This window comes from Diorhabda sublineata, chromosome 1 (genome assembly GCF_026230105.1).
Source record: "Diorhabda sublineata isolate icDioSubl1.1 chromosome 1, icDioSubl1.1, whole genome shotgun sequence".
NCBI lineage: Eukaryota > Metazoa > Arthropoda > Insecta > Coleoptera > Chrysomelidae > Diorhabda > Diorhabda sublineata.
In genome coordinates, this window is record NC_079474.1 from 39902577 (window position 1) to 39921960 (window position 19384).

General features: G+C 32.7%; 1 protein-coding gene across 1 annotated transcript in view; it reads left to right on the top strand.

The window, feature by feature from the left end:
* The first annotated feature begins 6593 nt into the window (after positions 1 to 6593).
* Positions 6594 to 19384, top strand: part of LOC130446450 (rap guanine nucleotide exchange factor 4) — a 281452-nt gene continuing 268661 nt past the window's right edge. The window contains exon 1 of the mRNA XM_056782724.1: positions 6594 to 6730. Within this exon, the coding sequence (XP_056638702.1) occupies positions 6702 to 6730 (29 nt within the window). The 5' untranslated portion in view covers positions 6594 to 6701. The remainder of the gene's footprint in view (positions 6731 to 19384) is intronic.

The following is a 19384-nucleotide window of genomic DNA, read 5'->3' on the forward strand; positions in this document are numbered from 1 at the left end:
AGCTTTTGTTGCATGGGCAACTGCAGCGACTATGAATCTTCTCCCTGAGAAATCCAGGGAAGAGTATTTAAAGGAATATAATTCTTTTATGAAATGGCGTACTAAAAAAGGCATAAACAGCTTCACAGAAAGAGTGTTACCAGATTACTTTGAAACTAAATCCAAAATGTGGAAGTCTTCAACACTTTGGTCGACTTATTCAAAACTGAAAGGCACCCTAATGGTAAATAAAGACGTAGACATCAGTAAATACTAAAAATCTAAAACATTTGCCTGCGAAGAAATTAATAAGTTTCTGTTGCAAGCTCCAGATTATCATTATCTCATGCATAATATGACAGCAAAAAATTTTAATTAAAAAACTGAGATATTGTTTGTAACATCTTTCAGGTTGCTTTAATATTCGGAATCTCAGGAGGTCTGCGGAGGGAGGAATTATATAAAATAAAGTGTAACAATATTAATAATACCGGAAATGTTTTAATTTTCACAGTACCTGATACAAAAATTCATGTTCAACGTGGATTTACTGTTATTGGTGTAATATCTGACAATAGACTTGGTAAACATTTATAACAAATATAAAAACCAACGTCCCACAAACGTCAAAACAGATCATTTCTTTTTGCAGTATAAAAATGGGAAATGCGAAACTCAAGTTGTAGGTATCAATACCTTTTCCGATGGTGATATAATTAAACTAAAGAAGCACGGTGGGTGGAAATTTGCGAAAGCCGTGTATGTGTGACAAGGTTTCATTCGTTTCCGGTTTCTATTGAAAACGAATCGAACCAAATAGAACCGTATTACTATGAAACAAGCCTAATAGACACTTACTCAACAACACAGTACCCCACATTAAATATTATATATAGCAAATAAATCTATGAATATAAGCTAAAGGCATTTGTGAGGGAGAAACCCAGAAATATCGTAGCTGCTATAATAATTTAGGGTGTTTCCTAAATAATCTAAAATATAGTAGTGGGCGCTTCGTCACTCCATTTTAAGACGAAAAGTTTCTATAAAATGTTTGATCAGTCTTGTCGTTAATGAGATACAGGGTGTCGAAATGCTTATATTAAATTACTGTAAGTGAAATTTATTTTTCCTGGTGACGCTACCAGAAGTAATACGAAAGAACACTTCTAAGTGGAATTTGAAATAATATTGTCAAATACTGTATCAAATCTAAAAACTGACGCAAAAAACGTTTAAGAAGTTTTTATTATACCGACTTTTCGTGGTAACAACGATGCCTGAAATGGCTAATACTCCATATACAGACTATACAACCGCAAAAAATCGTTTTTTTTTAAATATTGGCGATTAAAACCCCAAAGGACTAGTTCTTGGGAAAATTTTCTTAATTCGTTTTTAAAGTAGACTAAATTTGCTACAATATGATACTAGAACTTTTTCTGTAGACTCGATAATTTTCAAGATCAAGCCTTATGTAAATCATCATTTTGAATTTACTTTTTGGAAGAAGTCGTCGGATGGTGTGAATTATGTTGTATCGTACACTTGCGACCGAATATCCTGTCCTATGACTTAAACAGCTGATTTCACCACGTGTGGTCTTTCGAATTGAAGATCTGAACTTCTTCAGCTGTCATACTATATGTTTTTTAAAAACAAAGAGTCGTGTGTTGTCTCAACAAAATGTTCTCCCATATTTTGCAAATAAGCGAATTTTGGCTACTCGTAGTTGAGGTAGCTCTCCTTCTATCTGGTCCATGAGTTCATCTAAAGAGAACTGAAACTCCTCAGCGTTGTCTTCCAGTAATGAATAAATCTTTTCCATCGCCTCATCGACTGAGGGATGCTAACAGTTTCCCCTCGACTTTCCTCCTATTGGTGATGCCTTATAGAGATTTTTTTGGCAATAGCGATGATATCTGGTATCAATGGTACCAAATCTGTGTTTTCAGATATAAACTCTTTTATTTTAAGTACTCATTTACCACCACGTATCACAGCTGCTTTCAAGATTGTTGCATTGGGTGACTACTTTTCCGCAGTAATAACAATGGTCCATTTTCTGGGCATCTTCCTTTCTGCCACAAGGAACTCTTCAGTTATTTTGTCTCCGCCCAGACAAGAGTGTTCTCTGAAATTGAATTGCTAAGAGACTGATCTCGTGGCCCTTTGTTGGCGTAATATTTGACTTTCCACTGCTAATAGTTGCTTTGATCAACTTCGGATTGTTACATTTCACTTGACAAGCACTATGTACATATATCTCCTAAACGCTGATTTTCTATGTTCTTAAGGGACATACTCGACGCAAGAAGGGTTATTACACTTCTTTCCTTCCCTCGGTGGGCTTGACCTTCACTTAAAGTCTTCTTACATAGAAGACACAAACCCACGTCGGCACAGGGATAAGACATTCTGTGGATTTTGAGTTGAAACGGCACTCACGTTATGGGCAGGACGGCCAGTTAAAAACCGAAACAAAAAAAAATAAAGTAGGTTAAAAACATAATAAAATTTGAATGGCTTAATTTCGGGAGCTAGTGGGACTCCAAAGACAGTTCTAGAATCATATCGTAGTTCACTTAAAAAACTTCCGTGAAAAGATTTTTCCAAAAATAATTCTTCACGGTTATAATCGCTTAAATCTGAAAAAATAACGACTTTTTCGCGGTTTTTTCGCTTTTCAAAAAAGTTGGGTTCGAGGTCAAAAATTTGGATTATTCATTGAGAGAACATCATAAACAAGTCTGCAAAAAATCAGAATTACCGGATTTCGAAAACTAGTCCTTTAGGGTTATAATCGTATAATCGCAAAAATTTGAAAAAAAAAACGATTTTTTCGTGGTTTTTTCGATTTTTGATAATATAGCGTTCGTTGCTTGAGGTCACAAATATGGATTATTCCATTGGACAACATCAAAAACAAGTCTGCAAAATATCAGAGCTACCGGATTTGCATTTTGACAGGATGTACAAATTTTTAACATATGTCATTTTCCTTTATGATTAACACATGTTGTTGCTTCTAATAAAATATTCGACACCCTGTATTTCTTCGACTACAAGACTTATCACACATGTTTATAAGAGCTTTTAGTTTTAAAATGGAGCGTCCACTACAATATTTTATATTACTTAGGAACTACCATGTATAAATGATTATCTATATGTATACCCATATCATAGATAGAAGCAAGTAGATCCTCAAGTACGTATCGTTAATTTCTTTTTTATTAACTTTTTCATTTCATTTCATTGTAGTTGTAACCATTGTATTTAATTGTGGATAGTATTTAATTTTCAATAAAGTTATATTATTATTATTATTATTAATCCTGAATTTAAAGAAGACCATGACCAAACCTTGGATCGAATGCGAAATGCGAAAGACCAAATGTGAAAGTCTAAAATGAATGAACTATCAGTTCAAATTATGCCATTCTAATTTTTAAATTTTATATTATTAGGAAAAATTTATACTAAAAATGATTGAAGGTTTAAATGAGTAAAACCATGATCTTAGAGTTTACATTTTTTTTACTCATTATATACGAAAACAAGTCAAAAACTGTTTCAACCAGAAAATAAAATTAAAATTATAAACGTGTATGAAATTTAACTTTAACTTCTGATATATTTTTGATATGTTTATATAGATTTATTAACACCCATTGAATTCGAAAATTTATTCGCTTCAGTTGACAGCTTTATTTATTCCAATCTAAATTATTTTTGCTAATGTTTGAATTGAAAGCGAATCCGCATTTCTCATTAATTATCTGAATCAAACTCTAACCAACTGTTGATGTCGATTGAAGTAATGGTGGTTACTACCGTTACGTCATCTCCGGCGCCCCTTAAACAGTCTGGAAATTCCCTCCATCCATTTCTACTTGAAATAGAAATTCGAAATGTACTTTATAGGTGGCTTGCGCACCTTTCGCGTGATACAAACGTGGTGTTGTCAATGTTATGATGGAAAAATCTGGGATTTGGTTTGGACCAATGAATCTGTCGAATCTACAAGGATCAATGAATTAGTTCTTGGTTGGTTGATACTTTATATTTAGAAATATACGAGGAAAACGCGCTATGGACTAACGAGATAAATTTCTTAAGCATACAGATAATAATATTATAATTATGGTATTCTCTACGTTTTTAAAAATTGTTGTTACGTATCATAATTCTTCATTATTTGAATGTTTAAGGTTGAAGTTCACGAAACAACTGAATTTTCTGGGATTTCTGAGAAAACAAATATTTTGTTAGGTCAAGAAGCTGTTAAAAATCGCTGGGACCCAAATCTGGTAAATAGAGTCGGTGGTAAGCCAATTCGAAGCGCATTTTGTGAATTTTAGCCATGGCAATCTTGGAAAACCATTTTCTTTTTCTTTAGATGCGTTCGCTTTTTCACAATTTCTCCCTTTACTTTATCTAACAAAGACGCGTAATATTCTCCAGCTATTGCTTGCAACTCATAGATTCGCTCTTTACAATCCAATATCAAACGTTGCATCGGTATATGACAAATGCGTTGTTTTACTAAGATAACCTCTTCTCTATATCTAAGCTTAAATCAACGGTCGTTCAGTACCAATCAGTGAACTTTTACGATAGTATCATTGATTTTTGCAGTTCTTAACCATTTCAAACGCTCGTCATCAGTAAAGCTGATAATCCCATATTTGAATTAAACCGATAATTTTTTTCAGTAATGTAAATGATGATCTATTTAACTTCTCTTCTATTTGCGTGAGCTTATTGTTTGTTCAAAACAATTATTTAACACCTCGATATAGCACTATTTCTATTCTTCAAATCGACTTACTTAAACTATTGTCAAACAAAAGCCAAGCGATGAAAAAAATTTAAGTGAGCATCCCTCAACCCATGCGCAAATATATTTCCCAGCTTATTTCGATATGTACTGATATCTTCAGGTTATAAACTTTTCAGGCAGCCTTCGTACATTGTTGGATTTTGAATTGGGTTACCTTCTTCTTGTGATTTTTCTAAGGCTTTCGGTTTTGTTAATCATAATATATTGATTAACAAATTGCAGTACTGATATTTTAGGGGAACACCTCTTGCATGGCTTAAGTCATACCGTACCAACAGAAGTCAGTTGTAAGGGCTGATACAACGATGTATTCTTGCAAGCCAATAGAATGTGGAGTGCCCCTAGGTTCAGGTCCTATTTTGTTTTTATAAACGACATCGCCTATCTAGACATCAGTTGTGAAATATGTATATTTGCAGACGACACTCTTGGAACAACTCTGCGACTCTAATCTTCTCTGTCTCAACGTTTCTACAACTTGATTTTTATCATATAAAAATACATTGCTGCCTTTTTTATTAAATAACATTACCATTCAATCTGTAAAACTCTTAGGGCTTGTGGATAATTCCTTTAAATGAAACATATTGCCGCCTTATCTAAAAAATTAAGTTCCTCCTGTTTTGCGCTGAGATCAGTTTCCAAAAAACTGAACTTATCCACCTCTTTAACAGTTTATTATGCCCTTATTGAGTCGCATTACCAATATGCCCTTCCTTTCTGGGGTACGTGTGGTGCAACGCAATTTGAGTGAATTTTCAAACTGCAAATAACTTAAAAGATGAAAAATTCTGACTTTTCCCTCCTTATTCATATTCATAATTCGTAAGCACGCTTCTCCAATTTCAGAAAGGTCGTTGCACGGCTATCCAATTAGGAACGCTGAGCACGACCTTCACCTACCTTCTCCAGGCTCTATATTTTACAATACAAAAATGCACAATCACTTGCCAATTGAAATCAAATCAATATTTTCTTTTCCCGCATTCCGTAATAATTTGAGAGCATATTTACTGAAAAACGCCTTCTACTCTGTAAACGACTTCTATTCTAATAATAAAACTTAATTCGGAGACTATACCAATTATTACATATTACTATTACCTATAAATTTTGTTACTCATTGTGGTTTTCTTCTGTATTTTATTTTATTTGTATCTTTAGTTAGTTATTTTTATAATGCATGTAACGAATAACGATTACAAAAATTTTGAATCAGGTTTTGTCAAAGATTGTCCCTTTTTTTTATGAACCAACTAAATATACATTTCAAGTATAAAATTATGGACACCTTCGAGTTTATTTTTATTTTTAAAAGAAGAGAGTTCATTCACAAAATTTTGGAAGTTCGATAGAATATATCATAAGAAGAGACCTGTATGTATGTATTTGAATATGCAGATATATAGGTGCAGAATTAACAAACAGTAAAACCAACGAAGAGTGGAAAAAATGAGAGGAAAATAACACCAAGTCCCTATCTGACGCCTAAAAAGGTATAAGAATAATAAAAAAAGAAGGACAAGTGTTAACTGATATTATACCACAATGTTTATCGCCAAAAGAACTCTGCACAATCAGTTGTTAATTAATGCCTACAAACGGTCAAAAAGCTTTTAATACCAACTAGAAGTAGCTTATTATTATTATTAGTTTATCGGATAACCAAGAACATCTGACAACGTAGCGAATTAAATGCTGTGCGGTGGAATTCCGCTAAGCACGCGGACCAGTTGTTGCTGGCGATACTCCGGTTACGGTGCTGTCGCCGCTGCAGAATTACGATGGCGCTGCTTACGTAGAAATACGCGCGAAAATTATTTTCGATCAGTGGAGTGTAGATCTGGTCGATTTGCCGGATTTTTTGTAACTAGCTATGGAATGGATTGCGTGCATCGATAAAAGGTAATTGTGACAGAGATGGCTCTATTTATATGATTATGAAAATAAGATAATTATTTCATTATTTTGTTACTAAGAAATACGGTTAGGTGATTAAAAAATTGGGGTTTATATAAAGTAATTTGAAAATAACTATATTGGTTTTATATCTATATTAATGAGTGATGTATATTTTTGATGATTGCTTCGTCTCCTGTTAAGAATTCGTTGCATTATAATCCGCTATTCTCAATAATATAATTGGAATTCTGCAATATTTGTGAAAATAAAACTTGGTTTTCATACTTATATACAGTTTTGCGCCTATATTATTACCATTCACATTCTTGTACTGAAGTTTCGATGAGTTAATGGAGAGTTTGTCCACCTCTAATGATTTCTTCTTATATGTAGTTTCTGTATATACAAATTTTTTATTTGAGAAATTTGAGAAATTGATGGTTGTGCTATGGAAGCATCCATATCAAGTGTTAGTAATGAAAGATCTTGAGGAAACTCAAAAATTTCATTGTTTTTCCGTTATGTAGATTTACTGCTGTAGCAAAAACTAAAATTGGAAACATAAATGAAAAATTCAATGCTCATTATAAACTTATTCAATTATCACAATCGAAATCGTACCAAAAATAAAATTAATTATCTTGATGTCATATTATATGAAATTAACAATAACAGTATACAAAATCAAATTTGAAAAATAATCGAAAAGCAATAAATCGGCGGATCTATATTTTTTGTTACTGAATCTTATACAACAAAGAACGTAGATAAGGACATATCACTTGAAATAAGAAGGCTAATTACGGAAAAACGCAAGCTCGGCAAAATTCCCAAGAAATCATACTTTTCTCGACAGAAATATGTTTATTCAATACAGCCATAAATTGGCAACTAAGCTCAAAGAAATAAGAGGTACCCAGTTTGAAGAATATGATTCCAAACTTTCAGGAATTCAGGAATAAAAACGTTAGATATCTGCACCGTCACTACGAAAAAAAAAAAATAAATGAATATTTGCAAAAACCTCACTACGGTTTTCTAACCACTTAACAAAACAGACAATTATCACTTCTAATAGAAACAAGAGATGCCATACAAGTTGTGATATCAAAGAAATAAATAAATAAATCTAGAATCGATCTTATAACTTCCAAAATACTGAAAGAATTGCCAACAAAGAAATAAACATGCTTACATAATATCTTTAATGCAATTAAACGACTTGAATATAGACCCAAATCACAGATAATAATAATAAACAAACCCAGTAAGGGCTCAAACAATATCACATCGTATCACTCAATAGCTTTACTTCCATTTATTTCCAGACTAATTGAAAAACTAACTATACTAAAAGTAATCGAAAACCATCAACAATTTGGACATCGACAATACAGCAAGTTCATTAATTCACACTAATAATAAACAGGGCTTTAGAAAATAAAGCATAATGCTCCGCTGTGTTCCTCGAAGTTAGTCAAGCATTTGACAAGGTCTCTCATCAGGAACTGCAATAAAAAATCAAAAACAGATGTCCTCCACATTATTTCTTGCTTTGAAAATCCTCCTTAAACAAAAGTCAACAAAAAAAGTTTGGTTTTTTTTAAGTTGCATCAGGGATATTACAGGGAAGTGTACTTGGTCAATTAGTTTATATAATGTATACATCGTCAACAGGAGAATTAGGTAGACCACATGAAGACAGCGTCAAATCCACTCAAACAAAAGACTCAGGATAAAATCTAAAGTCTCGTTGGATAACAATCATCCAGAGATCTCAATTCAAAATACTTCGACAAATAATAGATAATATTTAATAAGATACACCATCCAAGTAGATCTGTATGTACCAGCGACGGTTATTAATATGAAAAATAAAACTATGGAATTGCATCCAAACTCATTATTAGAACTGCGAGTACTAAAGTACAACAAACGACTAAAGAAAGCGTAGCCAATAGATTTAACATGATGTGTTAGAGGGTACATCACTGGATGTAAACCTCATTAAGACATTGCAGATACTTGAGAACCAATCAAAAGTGCCCTAATTAACTAAAGTGATTAAATATTCTCATTGCTAATAAAATATACAACAAATTTGTTCACAGTTTTCACAAGATTTTTCGCTAACTACAGGAGAAAAAGTCGAATTGTAAACTAAAGTTATCAGCCAATTTGCCCGTCTATTCAACATTTCAGTTTTATGTCTGCCTCTGCAAAAGGTATGATGTTCTGTGATGTGATCTGAATAAAAAGGTTAATTTTTCAATGACTTCATAGACTTCAATAAAATTTTCAAATTAATCTTAATTCTGGGCTAAATAATTCACGAACTCTATGTATCGTGCAGATTGCTGATTTTTTAGATTGGAAACTTCTCAAACTACTCTTGCCAGAACTTTGTTGAATGTTTATCAAAAAGCGATTGAGACTTTTTATTTGTCGTCTATATGCAAAATAGGACACTCGATCAGATGACGACATAGAAAATATAAGAAGCATAAAAGGGATCGAAAAATTCGTAAATTTACTATTCACATACTAACAGTAAGCGAACCATAAAAGATGAAGATTTCGCTTGGGAGAGTTACAATAAGTTAAACTTTTTTTATCGAAAAGGTTTTGTCAAGAGTAAAATTTTTTCTAAATGAAAGTAATATTTTTATACAAAATATTAGATAGTCCGATTTGAATGCCAGTCAAAATTTTATAATATTTAACGTGAAATCACTATTGAGAGGAAATAGATAACCATCTCTTTGTAGTGTTCATATAATAAACTATTAACCAATTAATTTTTTAATAGCTGATTTAAAACAATTTTTAAACTTCTTAAACAACACTCAAGGTCTATATATTGTAAGTTAACAATGGAAATTTCAATTTCGATGATGGTTTCAAAGTAAATAGCATTTTAATCAAATCATACATACTTTTTTTGTACTTAGAACTTCCGAGATACTCTCCTCCATTAAAAAAGCATAGTCTTATCATTCAATATATTTTCACGGAATACTAACTTGGCTATAAATGCTATTTTTGTATTTTTGTTGTATTTCTCCAGTACATCAATTATATCAACAAAATGTTGTCTTCTGATCCTGAGCATTCCGATTTCCATTATAAGATTAAAGTCGTTCACGACAAGGTTAAGTTTATGTAAAAAGGAATGGAATATACTTTTACTTCAAGCTTGCACACTTTCACTCCATTCCAGAAGTGATAGAAACTCTACAAATGTATCAGATGAAGTTAATGGACTATAGCCCAAATTATTGTTACGAACTCGTCCACGACATGGACCGTCAAAACCGGTTATGTTCTGTTATAATGGAAGTTTAAGATTTAGCGAATAAGCCGGCTCGTTTGATGTTGGTTTTCATATATTTTTCATCATAGCAGCGATGTGTTTACATTGTTTTTTATATGATTTCTAGGATTACTTTATTTTTATTTTATTTGTTTACTTCCTAGAATTCTATAAATTCCTTTCCGACATATATTCAAGAAAAATCGGGAAACAAGTTTTTCTTGCTTTTAGGGTAATATCTACATGTGTTTGGAGTATATTCTTGGCATAAGCATATTATGCTAGAAAAATCTTTTAAATGTCCGGGTTTAATCAACTGTTTCGTTAAATAAATTGTTAAAATAAAAAAAATCTATATTTGTACCTATTTGTTTTATGTATTTTTGAAATATAATAGTTTTGTTTGTATGTTTGTGATCTTTTTAGTGATTTCCTTTGACCTCTAATGTCTCTGCTTTAAATGAATACAGATTATAATATACTTACGGATTTTCTTTCGCCACAAATCAATATTTTTCATCTTGTCAAAATGTCTAGCTGATCTAGAGCACAGTCTTGGTTTAGAAATGAGAGTAGCAGAGGTGGTTTATATCACGTGCGCTTAGTAATCTCACTCTGTGTCCTCTATAAGTAAAGAATTATGACAAAGTAGTTAAAATCTAACGTAATATATGAAAGTAGTTTATGATGTAATCATCCATCCCTAGATACTAGTGCCTCGCCATGGATATTTCTCACCCAGACAACATCAGAATACAACATAAAAGTGTATCAATTTTCATAGGCCAGCTAATAAGACTGGTGGTCAACAGCAACTGCTAGGGGAGCCGACAGAACATCACACCAATTTAACGTCAGAAGAAGTCTGAAACAAGGGGATGCTCTTTCTTGTAATCTATTCATTCTGACATTGGAAAGAATATTTAGGAGGCTACAGACCAGAAGATGACCTACACAGACGATGTTATAGATGTTAGAGAAGAAATTCGGAGAATGCAATTTAGCAGGGTTCAGTGTGAAAGAAGCTAAAACGAAGTACACGCCAAGACCACGTTTTAAGGCGTTTACGATAGATAACTATACCGTGGAGCGTGTTGACAGCGCCTAGAAGATGCTGAAATCCCACCTATTCAGCAGGTGCACAAAAGAGGGGATCTACCGTACAGTACTAATGCCGGTTGTGATGTATGCTTCTGAAACCTGTGCAATGACTGCTAGATACGAACTGAGACTAACTCGTGAACGAGAAAATTACTTCGGCATATCTATGGCCCAATCTAAGACCAAGGAGAATGGCGCATCCGTACTAACGTTGAGACTTATAGAGAGCCCAGCCTGGTAGCAGAGATCAAGAGTGCGAGACTAAGATGGTTCTGTCACGTCGGACTGATGCCGCAGGGTCGAGGAGTCAAACTTGTACACCGGAAAAAAGACTACCAGGATGACCACGCATAAGATGGCAGGACGATGTAGAACAGGACATAAAAAACTAGGCGTCTGAAACCGGCGAGAAAAGTACAACATCGAGAAGAATGGGGGTACTTGTCGGGGATGCTAAGGTTCTTCTAGGACCGGAGTGCCAATTGGTGAGGGGAGGTAAGTGAGACACCCCTGTATATAAGAGTAATAAAAAGTCATAGATCCTTGAAATACAGTCGAATACAAAAAAATAATTCTTAGAAATCCATTAATGATACAAAAGACAGACAAAATATAGAAATTTTTTTTTAAATGTAAATTATCTATTGATAATTTTATAGTGTAACTGTGAATGTTGGTGTAGTTGATGGAAGTGTTTGTAAGAAAACACCATGGTTTCAAACATTGCAACTTAGTTAATAAATAATTTGACTTGATATTTGCTGTTTTTTCTCATATTAAAATTATGAAAGTCTTTGTATAATTTCATTTAATTATAGTTTTATATCAGGTTATATTTTGATAAATAATTGATGATTTCACGATTATTTGATAATATATGCGGTTAATAGAAGTACTTTACTTTATTTATGACCTAATACCAGATATATAATATAATACATTGAACTATAAATAAACAACGCGGCGAGTCACACGTCTTTTTCATAAAGTTTCAAACAATGCTGAGGATCAGATACGCTTGTTCAGCAAAGTTGTATCATCCTGTTAATTATCGTGTTCGTTAACTTTGTTATCTTTTATACGTCGAAAATGTGCTTGGAATTAATTGAAATATCGTACAACGGTTGTGTTCAGAATTATGTCAGTGAGTATTGGAGCTTCAACTACAACTATCAGCAAAAGAAGTTGTATAAATAAAAGCTATTTGATCTTGTGCAGTTATTATATTTTTTAGTACCAAATAGATTTTTCTTATTTTAATTCGACACTAATGACTCTCATAACTTTACCTTTTATTTCTTCATGTTATATATACTAGATTGATTAATTTTGATCTCTTCAGTTGTCTGCGTTGATTTGCTGGCTTGTCCAAGAGATGAAGCGACTCGGACATTTTATCATCTGTTACAATGAGTCAACTCGTGATAGTGGCTGTCATGAAGATTAGATAACTCGTGACGGAAGATTCTGCAGCTCGGTATTTCAATTATGACATGGAAAATAAAAATAAAATATATATTTACAGTTTATTTGAATAAAAAATATTTTACATTCTAAACATATCACATAAGACATAGAAAAACACTGAAAATATATTATATTTTATATCCATAAGAGACCGGTTGCACAAGTTCATATTCTGTTATTTTATTTGACTAACCTAACCTAACCTAACCTAGAACCTACCTTATTTTGATATACAAGGATTTAGAAATTCTAGGTTTGATTTTTTTGGATTTTTCAACTTCACAAAGTGGAGAGGGTCCTAAATTCCAGGTAATACTCTTAATGAATCCATCACGTCGTATCAACGAGTCCTTATCTCACGGATTAAAAATCGCCACGAGATGTAGTGCACCCCGCAGTTAATGGGGGTTTTAAATTCGGCCAAATTAATTATATAATCTACGGTTTCACAAAGGTCGTTTTAAATTTACTGGAAAATTCGATCAGGTACATAAAGGTAGGTTAGTATCCGAAAATGGAAAAGGGACAATGGTTTTATTTAATTCACAATAATCTATTTAGAAACATCCCTAAATTAGATTTTATATATCAGATAAACAACTGGGAATACCTAACTATAGCGGGAGCGTGAGAATAAAATTCTTAAAAAATCGTGATCATGTTGTGAAATGTTTTCGCACTGCTGACATCATGAAGGTGAAGTAAGGTTCTGTACCTTAATTACTATTTTTGGTTTTTGAATAGCATCTGAACCAATGTACAAATATTGCATCCCAAATTTCTATAACCGAATTTATCGCGTCACAAAAGGTCATCTACTTGCTATCTGGTCAAATTTACTACTGCCCGGAGTTGGTATGTCATGCCTTCCTGTCACCCTCTTGTGTTCTTTTGTCACAGTAGATTTCTATGATTTTCGCTATTTAAAATATAACATGGTGCATCTACTATATTTTCGAAAGTTGTAACATTTGTTTTTTACATTCCCATAGTATAACCCAGTAGATAATATAGACTCTAAAATTTGTTTGTATAATAGTGATTTATAATTTACAGATACCTTTCTAGAAACTAAAATAGTTTTTTGTATTTATTATCTGGTTCTGTTATTTTTCCTATACGTGTTCCACTCACTATAATTTGCAGAACATATTAATGTATTTGAAAGTTTTTTTATGTGGTAGATGTGTAGATTAGGTTAGGTTAGGTTAATAGGGTGATCTCCACTTTTCAGCCGAGATCCACTCGGAGGCCTTAGGCCCATTATGATGCCCTTGATGACTTTTCAGTCAGCACCATTTCACTCCCCCTCCCTATCTCTTCCGTTGCCAGGTCCTTGCTTCCCTCCCAAGCTTTTTCAGTTTGCAATGAAGGTCCTTAACACCTAGCTCCTGTTTCTTCTGGAAATTCCAATGTTTCACTTCCCATGCATTGTAGTCGTTTCGACGCCAATGCGGTGTAGTGACACATTAGGTGTTCTATTGTCTCTTCCATATGTTCCTGAGTCTAGAGCCTATTGTGCAGTGACCGGTAATCATTGCTACGACCCTTTGAATCAAAACCTAGCAGTTCTGTTGTCTTCCTCTTCTGTAGCACCGGAGCGTAAGATGGCACAGTCATCTCTATTACTCCATCTCTTGCCGTGCTCTCCCTCTAATGTTCTATCTATCGCGTCTCTCAGTAATTTGATCGGTGGTAGTGGCAAGCCCACCGCTTCGTCCCCGCTTCTGGTCGTTCCCAATTTGGCTAGTTTGTCTGCTACTTGATTCCCTTCTACATAGCTGTGTCCAGGTATCCAGCAGAGTCTAACCTTTTGGTGAAGAATCCATGACGCGGCTTCGCGATAGCTCACCATTGACATAGATCTCACTGCCGTAGACGATAGTGATCTCAGAGCCGCTTGGCTATCTGTGTAGATTGTGATGTCACGCACCTTTTCATCTCTGCATCGGATTAGTTCCGCGGGTCGTTCTATTACCCGCAGCTCGGCCTGCAGTATGTTGCAGCCATTTCTAAGCCTCAAGGATTCCATTATTCCCAGAACTTCAGAGTATACTCCCGCTCCCGTCCGTTCGTCTTTTACGGACCCGTCCGTGAAGATCGAGTTACTTACTGTTTCTGGGTTCTCTTCCCAGTCCTCTCTTGTTGGTATGAAGATGTTCAGGTCTATATCAAAAGTCAGTCTAGTGGTATTGTAGTCGGTGCGTGTGTTTCAATACATCTTTGTCTACTGTATCCGCCATATTCTCTCAGTATCCTGATTTGGTATGTATATTGTTTTTATTCATTTGAATTGGAATATAGTTTGTTAGTGAAGTCTGTATTAATAGACATTCCTTGTTAATTTGTTTTTTAATTTTATTGTCAAAGTTTCAATGTTATGTTTAGATATTTGAAGTCTTTATTATTTTCAACATTATTACTATATAAAATTATAATCTTCACATGGCAGTTTCACAGCGTTTATTTTTCTAATTGTCGAATATCCTTCTTCCTGTTTTAACCGAAACAGTATTCAACATAAGTGGGCTTCTATTAGATCGACAATTTGCTATGGAAATATTATTTGCGTTTTATATATTATTTCAGAATTCCAGACTTTGTCAAATGCCTAGGCTATATAATTATTTTATGATAAAAACCATATATACATGTTGTCAATCATTTTAGTATAATTTAAATATACCAACCTCTTTCTAGTATCAATCCATACGCTTAGAACCATCGTAATCAAATGTTTCACAAAGTGCGAAATTTTTTCTTAAATGTATTAGAGTAACGCTCAGATTGATTTATTATTAAATATAATTCTATACTCATCTAAATCGCAATGAAGTGATTTATCCAGTAAATCAAAACTATTCTTTTATGCTGCTGCTTATTTTTCTGAGAGCAATTGTTTGTTTTATATATTGACAACCACTCTATTTTCCGAAAGTATTTGAAAACGCTATTTCTTTATAATTGGGTATTGTTTTTATTGTCTAAAATTTTCTTTTCTTCTTTCTCAAAAAACGTTATTAATAAAACTTTGAAACAATCCTCTCAACACGATGATAATACAAACAAAGAACTGTTTTAACTGCATTTAGGGTGAGGACGGCTTTCTTTATACAAAATTATAATTTAGAAAAAAGTTCTTCGAGGATGTTTTAGGGTTGAAATAACATCAATTTTAGAGATAATACGCGTTGTTTTCTTTTTTCCCAGACAATTTAATAAGTAGGATGTGAACAATTTTAGCTAGACTTGTTTTATTTTTTGCAGAAATTCTTTTCTGAAAAATTTTGTTATTTACATATATAAAGAATGTTTTAATCAATCCTATCCATTGGATATAAATTTGACAGCACACGTTTTATGGAAGCAATTACTCAGCTTGTTGAAACCATGGCATAGATTCCAACCTTATCAATATATTTTCTATATTCGTATTATTGTGGGATCATCTCTTATTCATTATAGATAAGACCCACTGTTGAAATTTTCTCCGAGAATGGTCCTACTATATGATCACCTGGAAATCCACTTCAGTCGTTCAATTCTGTAGGTGTTAGTCTATGAAGCTTCCACATCAAGTATAGTTATTTTCTACCCTGTATTTACAAGGGAATTTATTCACTATAACATGAATGATCACAGATATTTAAGTATTATATCAAAGTTATATTACTATTGGTACTTGAATTGGTTAAAATTTAACGAGCTCAAAGATAACGTTGTTTATGAATTGTATTAGTACTTATTGGATTGTAGGTAGGAACGTGGACATTTACAATGTCGCTTAAAGTCGAACTAGTTGTTTCAGTTAAAATTATTACTGCGGAATCCATTTTGTTTTTTATTAAGTCGTCCACATAACCCTTGCTGGATTTCCACTCACCGTGCTTCTTTGGTTGAATTATATCCCCACAGACTAATAGAGACGCTGAAGAAAGTCGAAATTTTTGAAAAGGTATTGACACCTACAACTTGGGTTTTGCATTTTCCATTTCTATACTGCATAAAGAAATTATTTGTTTTAACATTTGTGGGTCGTTAGTTTTTATATTTTTTATAAATGCTTACCAAGCTTAATCTATTGTCAGATATTTTACCAATAACAGTAAATCCACGTTTAATATGAATTTTTGTATCAGGTACTTTATGTGTTCTTTATTGTGATATATTTCGAAGCAAGAAACAGCCCACACCCAACATTATAACGACTCTCTTTTCTTCTCCATTTTATTTTTTTTATTTTCTATTAATTTTAGCACAACATACCTTATGCGAGCTTCTTTTTTGGTGTTGATGAAACAACAGTAGAAAAATGTTAGTAGTAGTATTCCAGAAGGTTTTGATGCACCCCATTTTTTATCTTTGCATGACAAAGACAATTGTTTCTACTATTTCGAAATTGTTGTTTATGTTTAACAAATAGAAGAAAATTTTGTTCAATGTTTTTGCTTTCTAAATTTAGCTATACTGTGCAACTGAATTTTCGAAATACTCCCCATCTTGTTAGACTCGACTATTTTTCCCACAGTAGGTCAAAGTCGGAATTACACACTTATGCACAATAATTGCTTTTTTTTGCTTTCAAAATTGAATTTACTCTTAACTATGCTGTTATATATACTTCATTACTCATTTCTGAGATATTTTCGTATCATAATAAGTTATGAAGCCTATTTTAGTAGAAATACTTAAAAATGTAATCAACAGTAAGAGTATAAACAATAATAGTATCGAATAATTTGTTTACTTCTAATTGCTTTCAATTTGAATAGATAACAAAAATAAAATTCCATTTGTATTTACAACTTAATGTCTCTACAACTTCGTTAGTATCCTTCGTATTCTACTTTTGATTTTTGTCCAATTATAGCACATTTTATTTGTGGGACCATTTGGTTTTGTTGTAAACAAAATGATCCCTACCCAAACCATATCTAGATATAATAAAAAATACAAGTAATTACAAATTTAGGAATTTTTCAGAGTACAGAGACTGCAATTGATAGGCTGGTTGAATGAACAAAGAATGCCGAGAAAATGACTTTAATCCAATTTTGAAGGGTGTGGGCTGATTTAAAGACCTTAAAAAAGGTGGTAGCAAAAAGTCGAATCGTATGAAAATATGGAATTGGAACAGGGTAGATCTAGATAGGAACAGCTCGGGAAGAAAACTTATAAAGATCAAGGCCCATAGCGGGCTGTAGCATCATAGAAACATAAAGAAGTAGAAGTTAACCTTATGAGGTTAACTATCCTTTCCAAATTTGATATAACCATTTCTAGTATCCATTTGGAACCGGTTAAAGATTAAAGAGAGTTCGAGTCGGATAATATACCATTTAGCAAAATCCGTTTTTTGGGAATTTATTATTCCTTGGAATGAGTGTATTAATTTCCACAGCAACATAATGATTTGATTAATACAAATTTTTAGTTTTATCAACCTTTTACCGATAATTGTATTGAGAATTGTCATCACATTATTGGTACCGTAGAAATAATCATATTCTCGTTGAATTATTGAATAAATTTCGTGTATTTGGAATAATAATGTAATCATCTATATTATGTCAAAAACATTCAAAGCAAAGCATTACTCGTTTTATCAAGTTGTATTCATTATTTTTGATTACGGCATTGGTCAATTTAATTCCTTTACCATTCTCGTTTTCCAGACCCCAGGTACATTCAAAAATCTTTTGGGATACATTGTGATTTCCCTGTGGCCTCTTCTGTTCCTATTTCGTTAGGTAGCAGGTATTAAATTTCACAAACACTGTACAAAATTGATTGTTTTTGTGCAACATTGTTACAGTTTGGCTGATTTATGTTTACTATTTATTAAAAAGCATTTTTATAACGGTATTAAAATACCAGTTTTGAAATATTGGAAAATATTGTATTAGCTTGTCAAATTTCAATGTATTTTCAAATATATTTGAATAAAATACAGTACAAATGCAGAAATAAGTATAAAACTGCATTGTAACAAGCTTTTTTCTAAAAATGAAGAAGGCTATTATAATTTTTAAACTAAAATTCAGCTACCACCTACTGAGATAATAATTTCATTCTTAATTTGTAGCGTCATTCTTTGTGTAAAACAAGAATTTAACATTACAGTTAGAATCTTGGAATAAGCAAGCAAAGTAACTCTAGTAACTAAGAGTTATTCAAGCAACAAGCATATGCTTATTGCACGTTGAGTGAAACACTCTGTGAATGAGCTCCATACAATATTTTTCATTTAAAAACAGAATAAATTTCTACTACTGAAGCACTGTCCTATGTACAGTTCAGGATGATTCAAATTAATAGTTATTCATGATACATAATGATCAAATTTAATCTTTCTTCTATCTCATCTCTGATGAATAAGCTTCGTTTGTTGTCACTTTGTGCCTTGTCTTCGACATGCCCCAGCAATATCAAATATAGCATTGACTATAACAAGTAGGTGTAATAATCTAAGAATCAGTGTTCCGCAGACTTACAGTATAATACCAAACTTATTATTAATGGCAGGTATACTGTTTCACCTGCTGTTGGTAAAATGAGGGTTCACTAAAAAAATTATATTTCTAGTCGAATTTCGCTATTTAAAAACTTCGAAAACTTAATTTTTTCAAAAGACAACCCCCATTTTTCTCTTTACCATTGGATTCTACGCTTTAAATTAAGGGGACTTCGTTAGTAAATTCATATATCTCAATTTTTTTTTGTAGAAAAATTGCCTTATTACAATTGAACAACGCAAAAAAATACTTTATTCAACT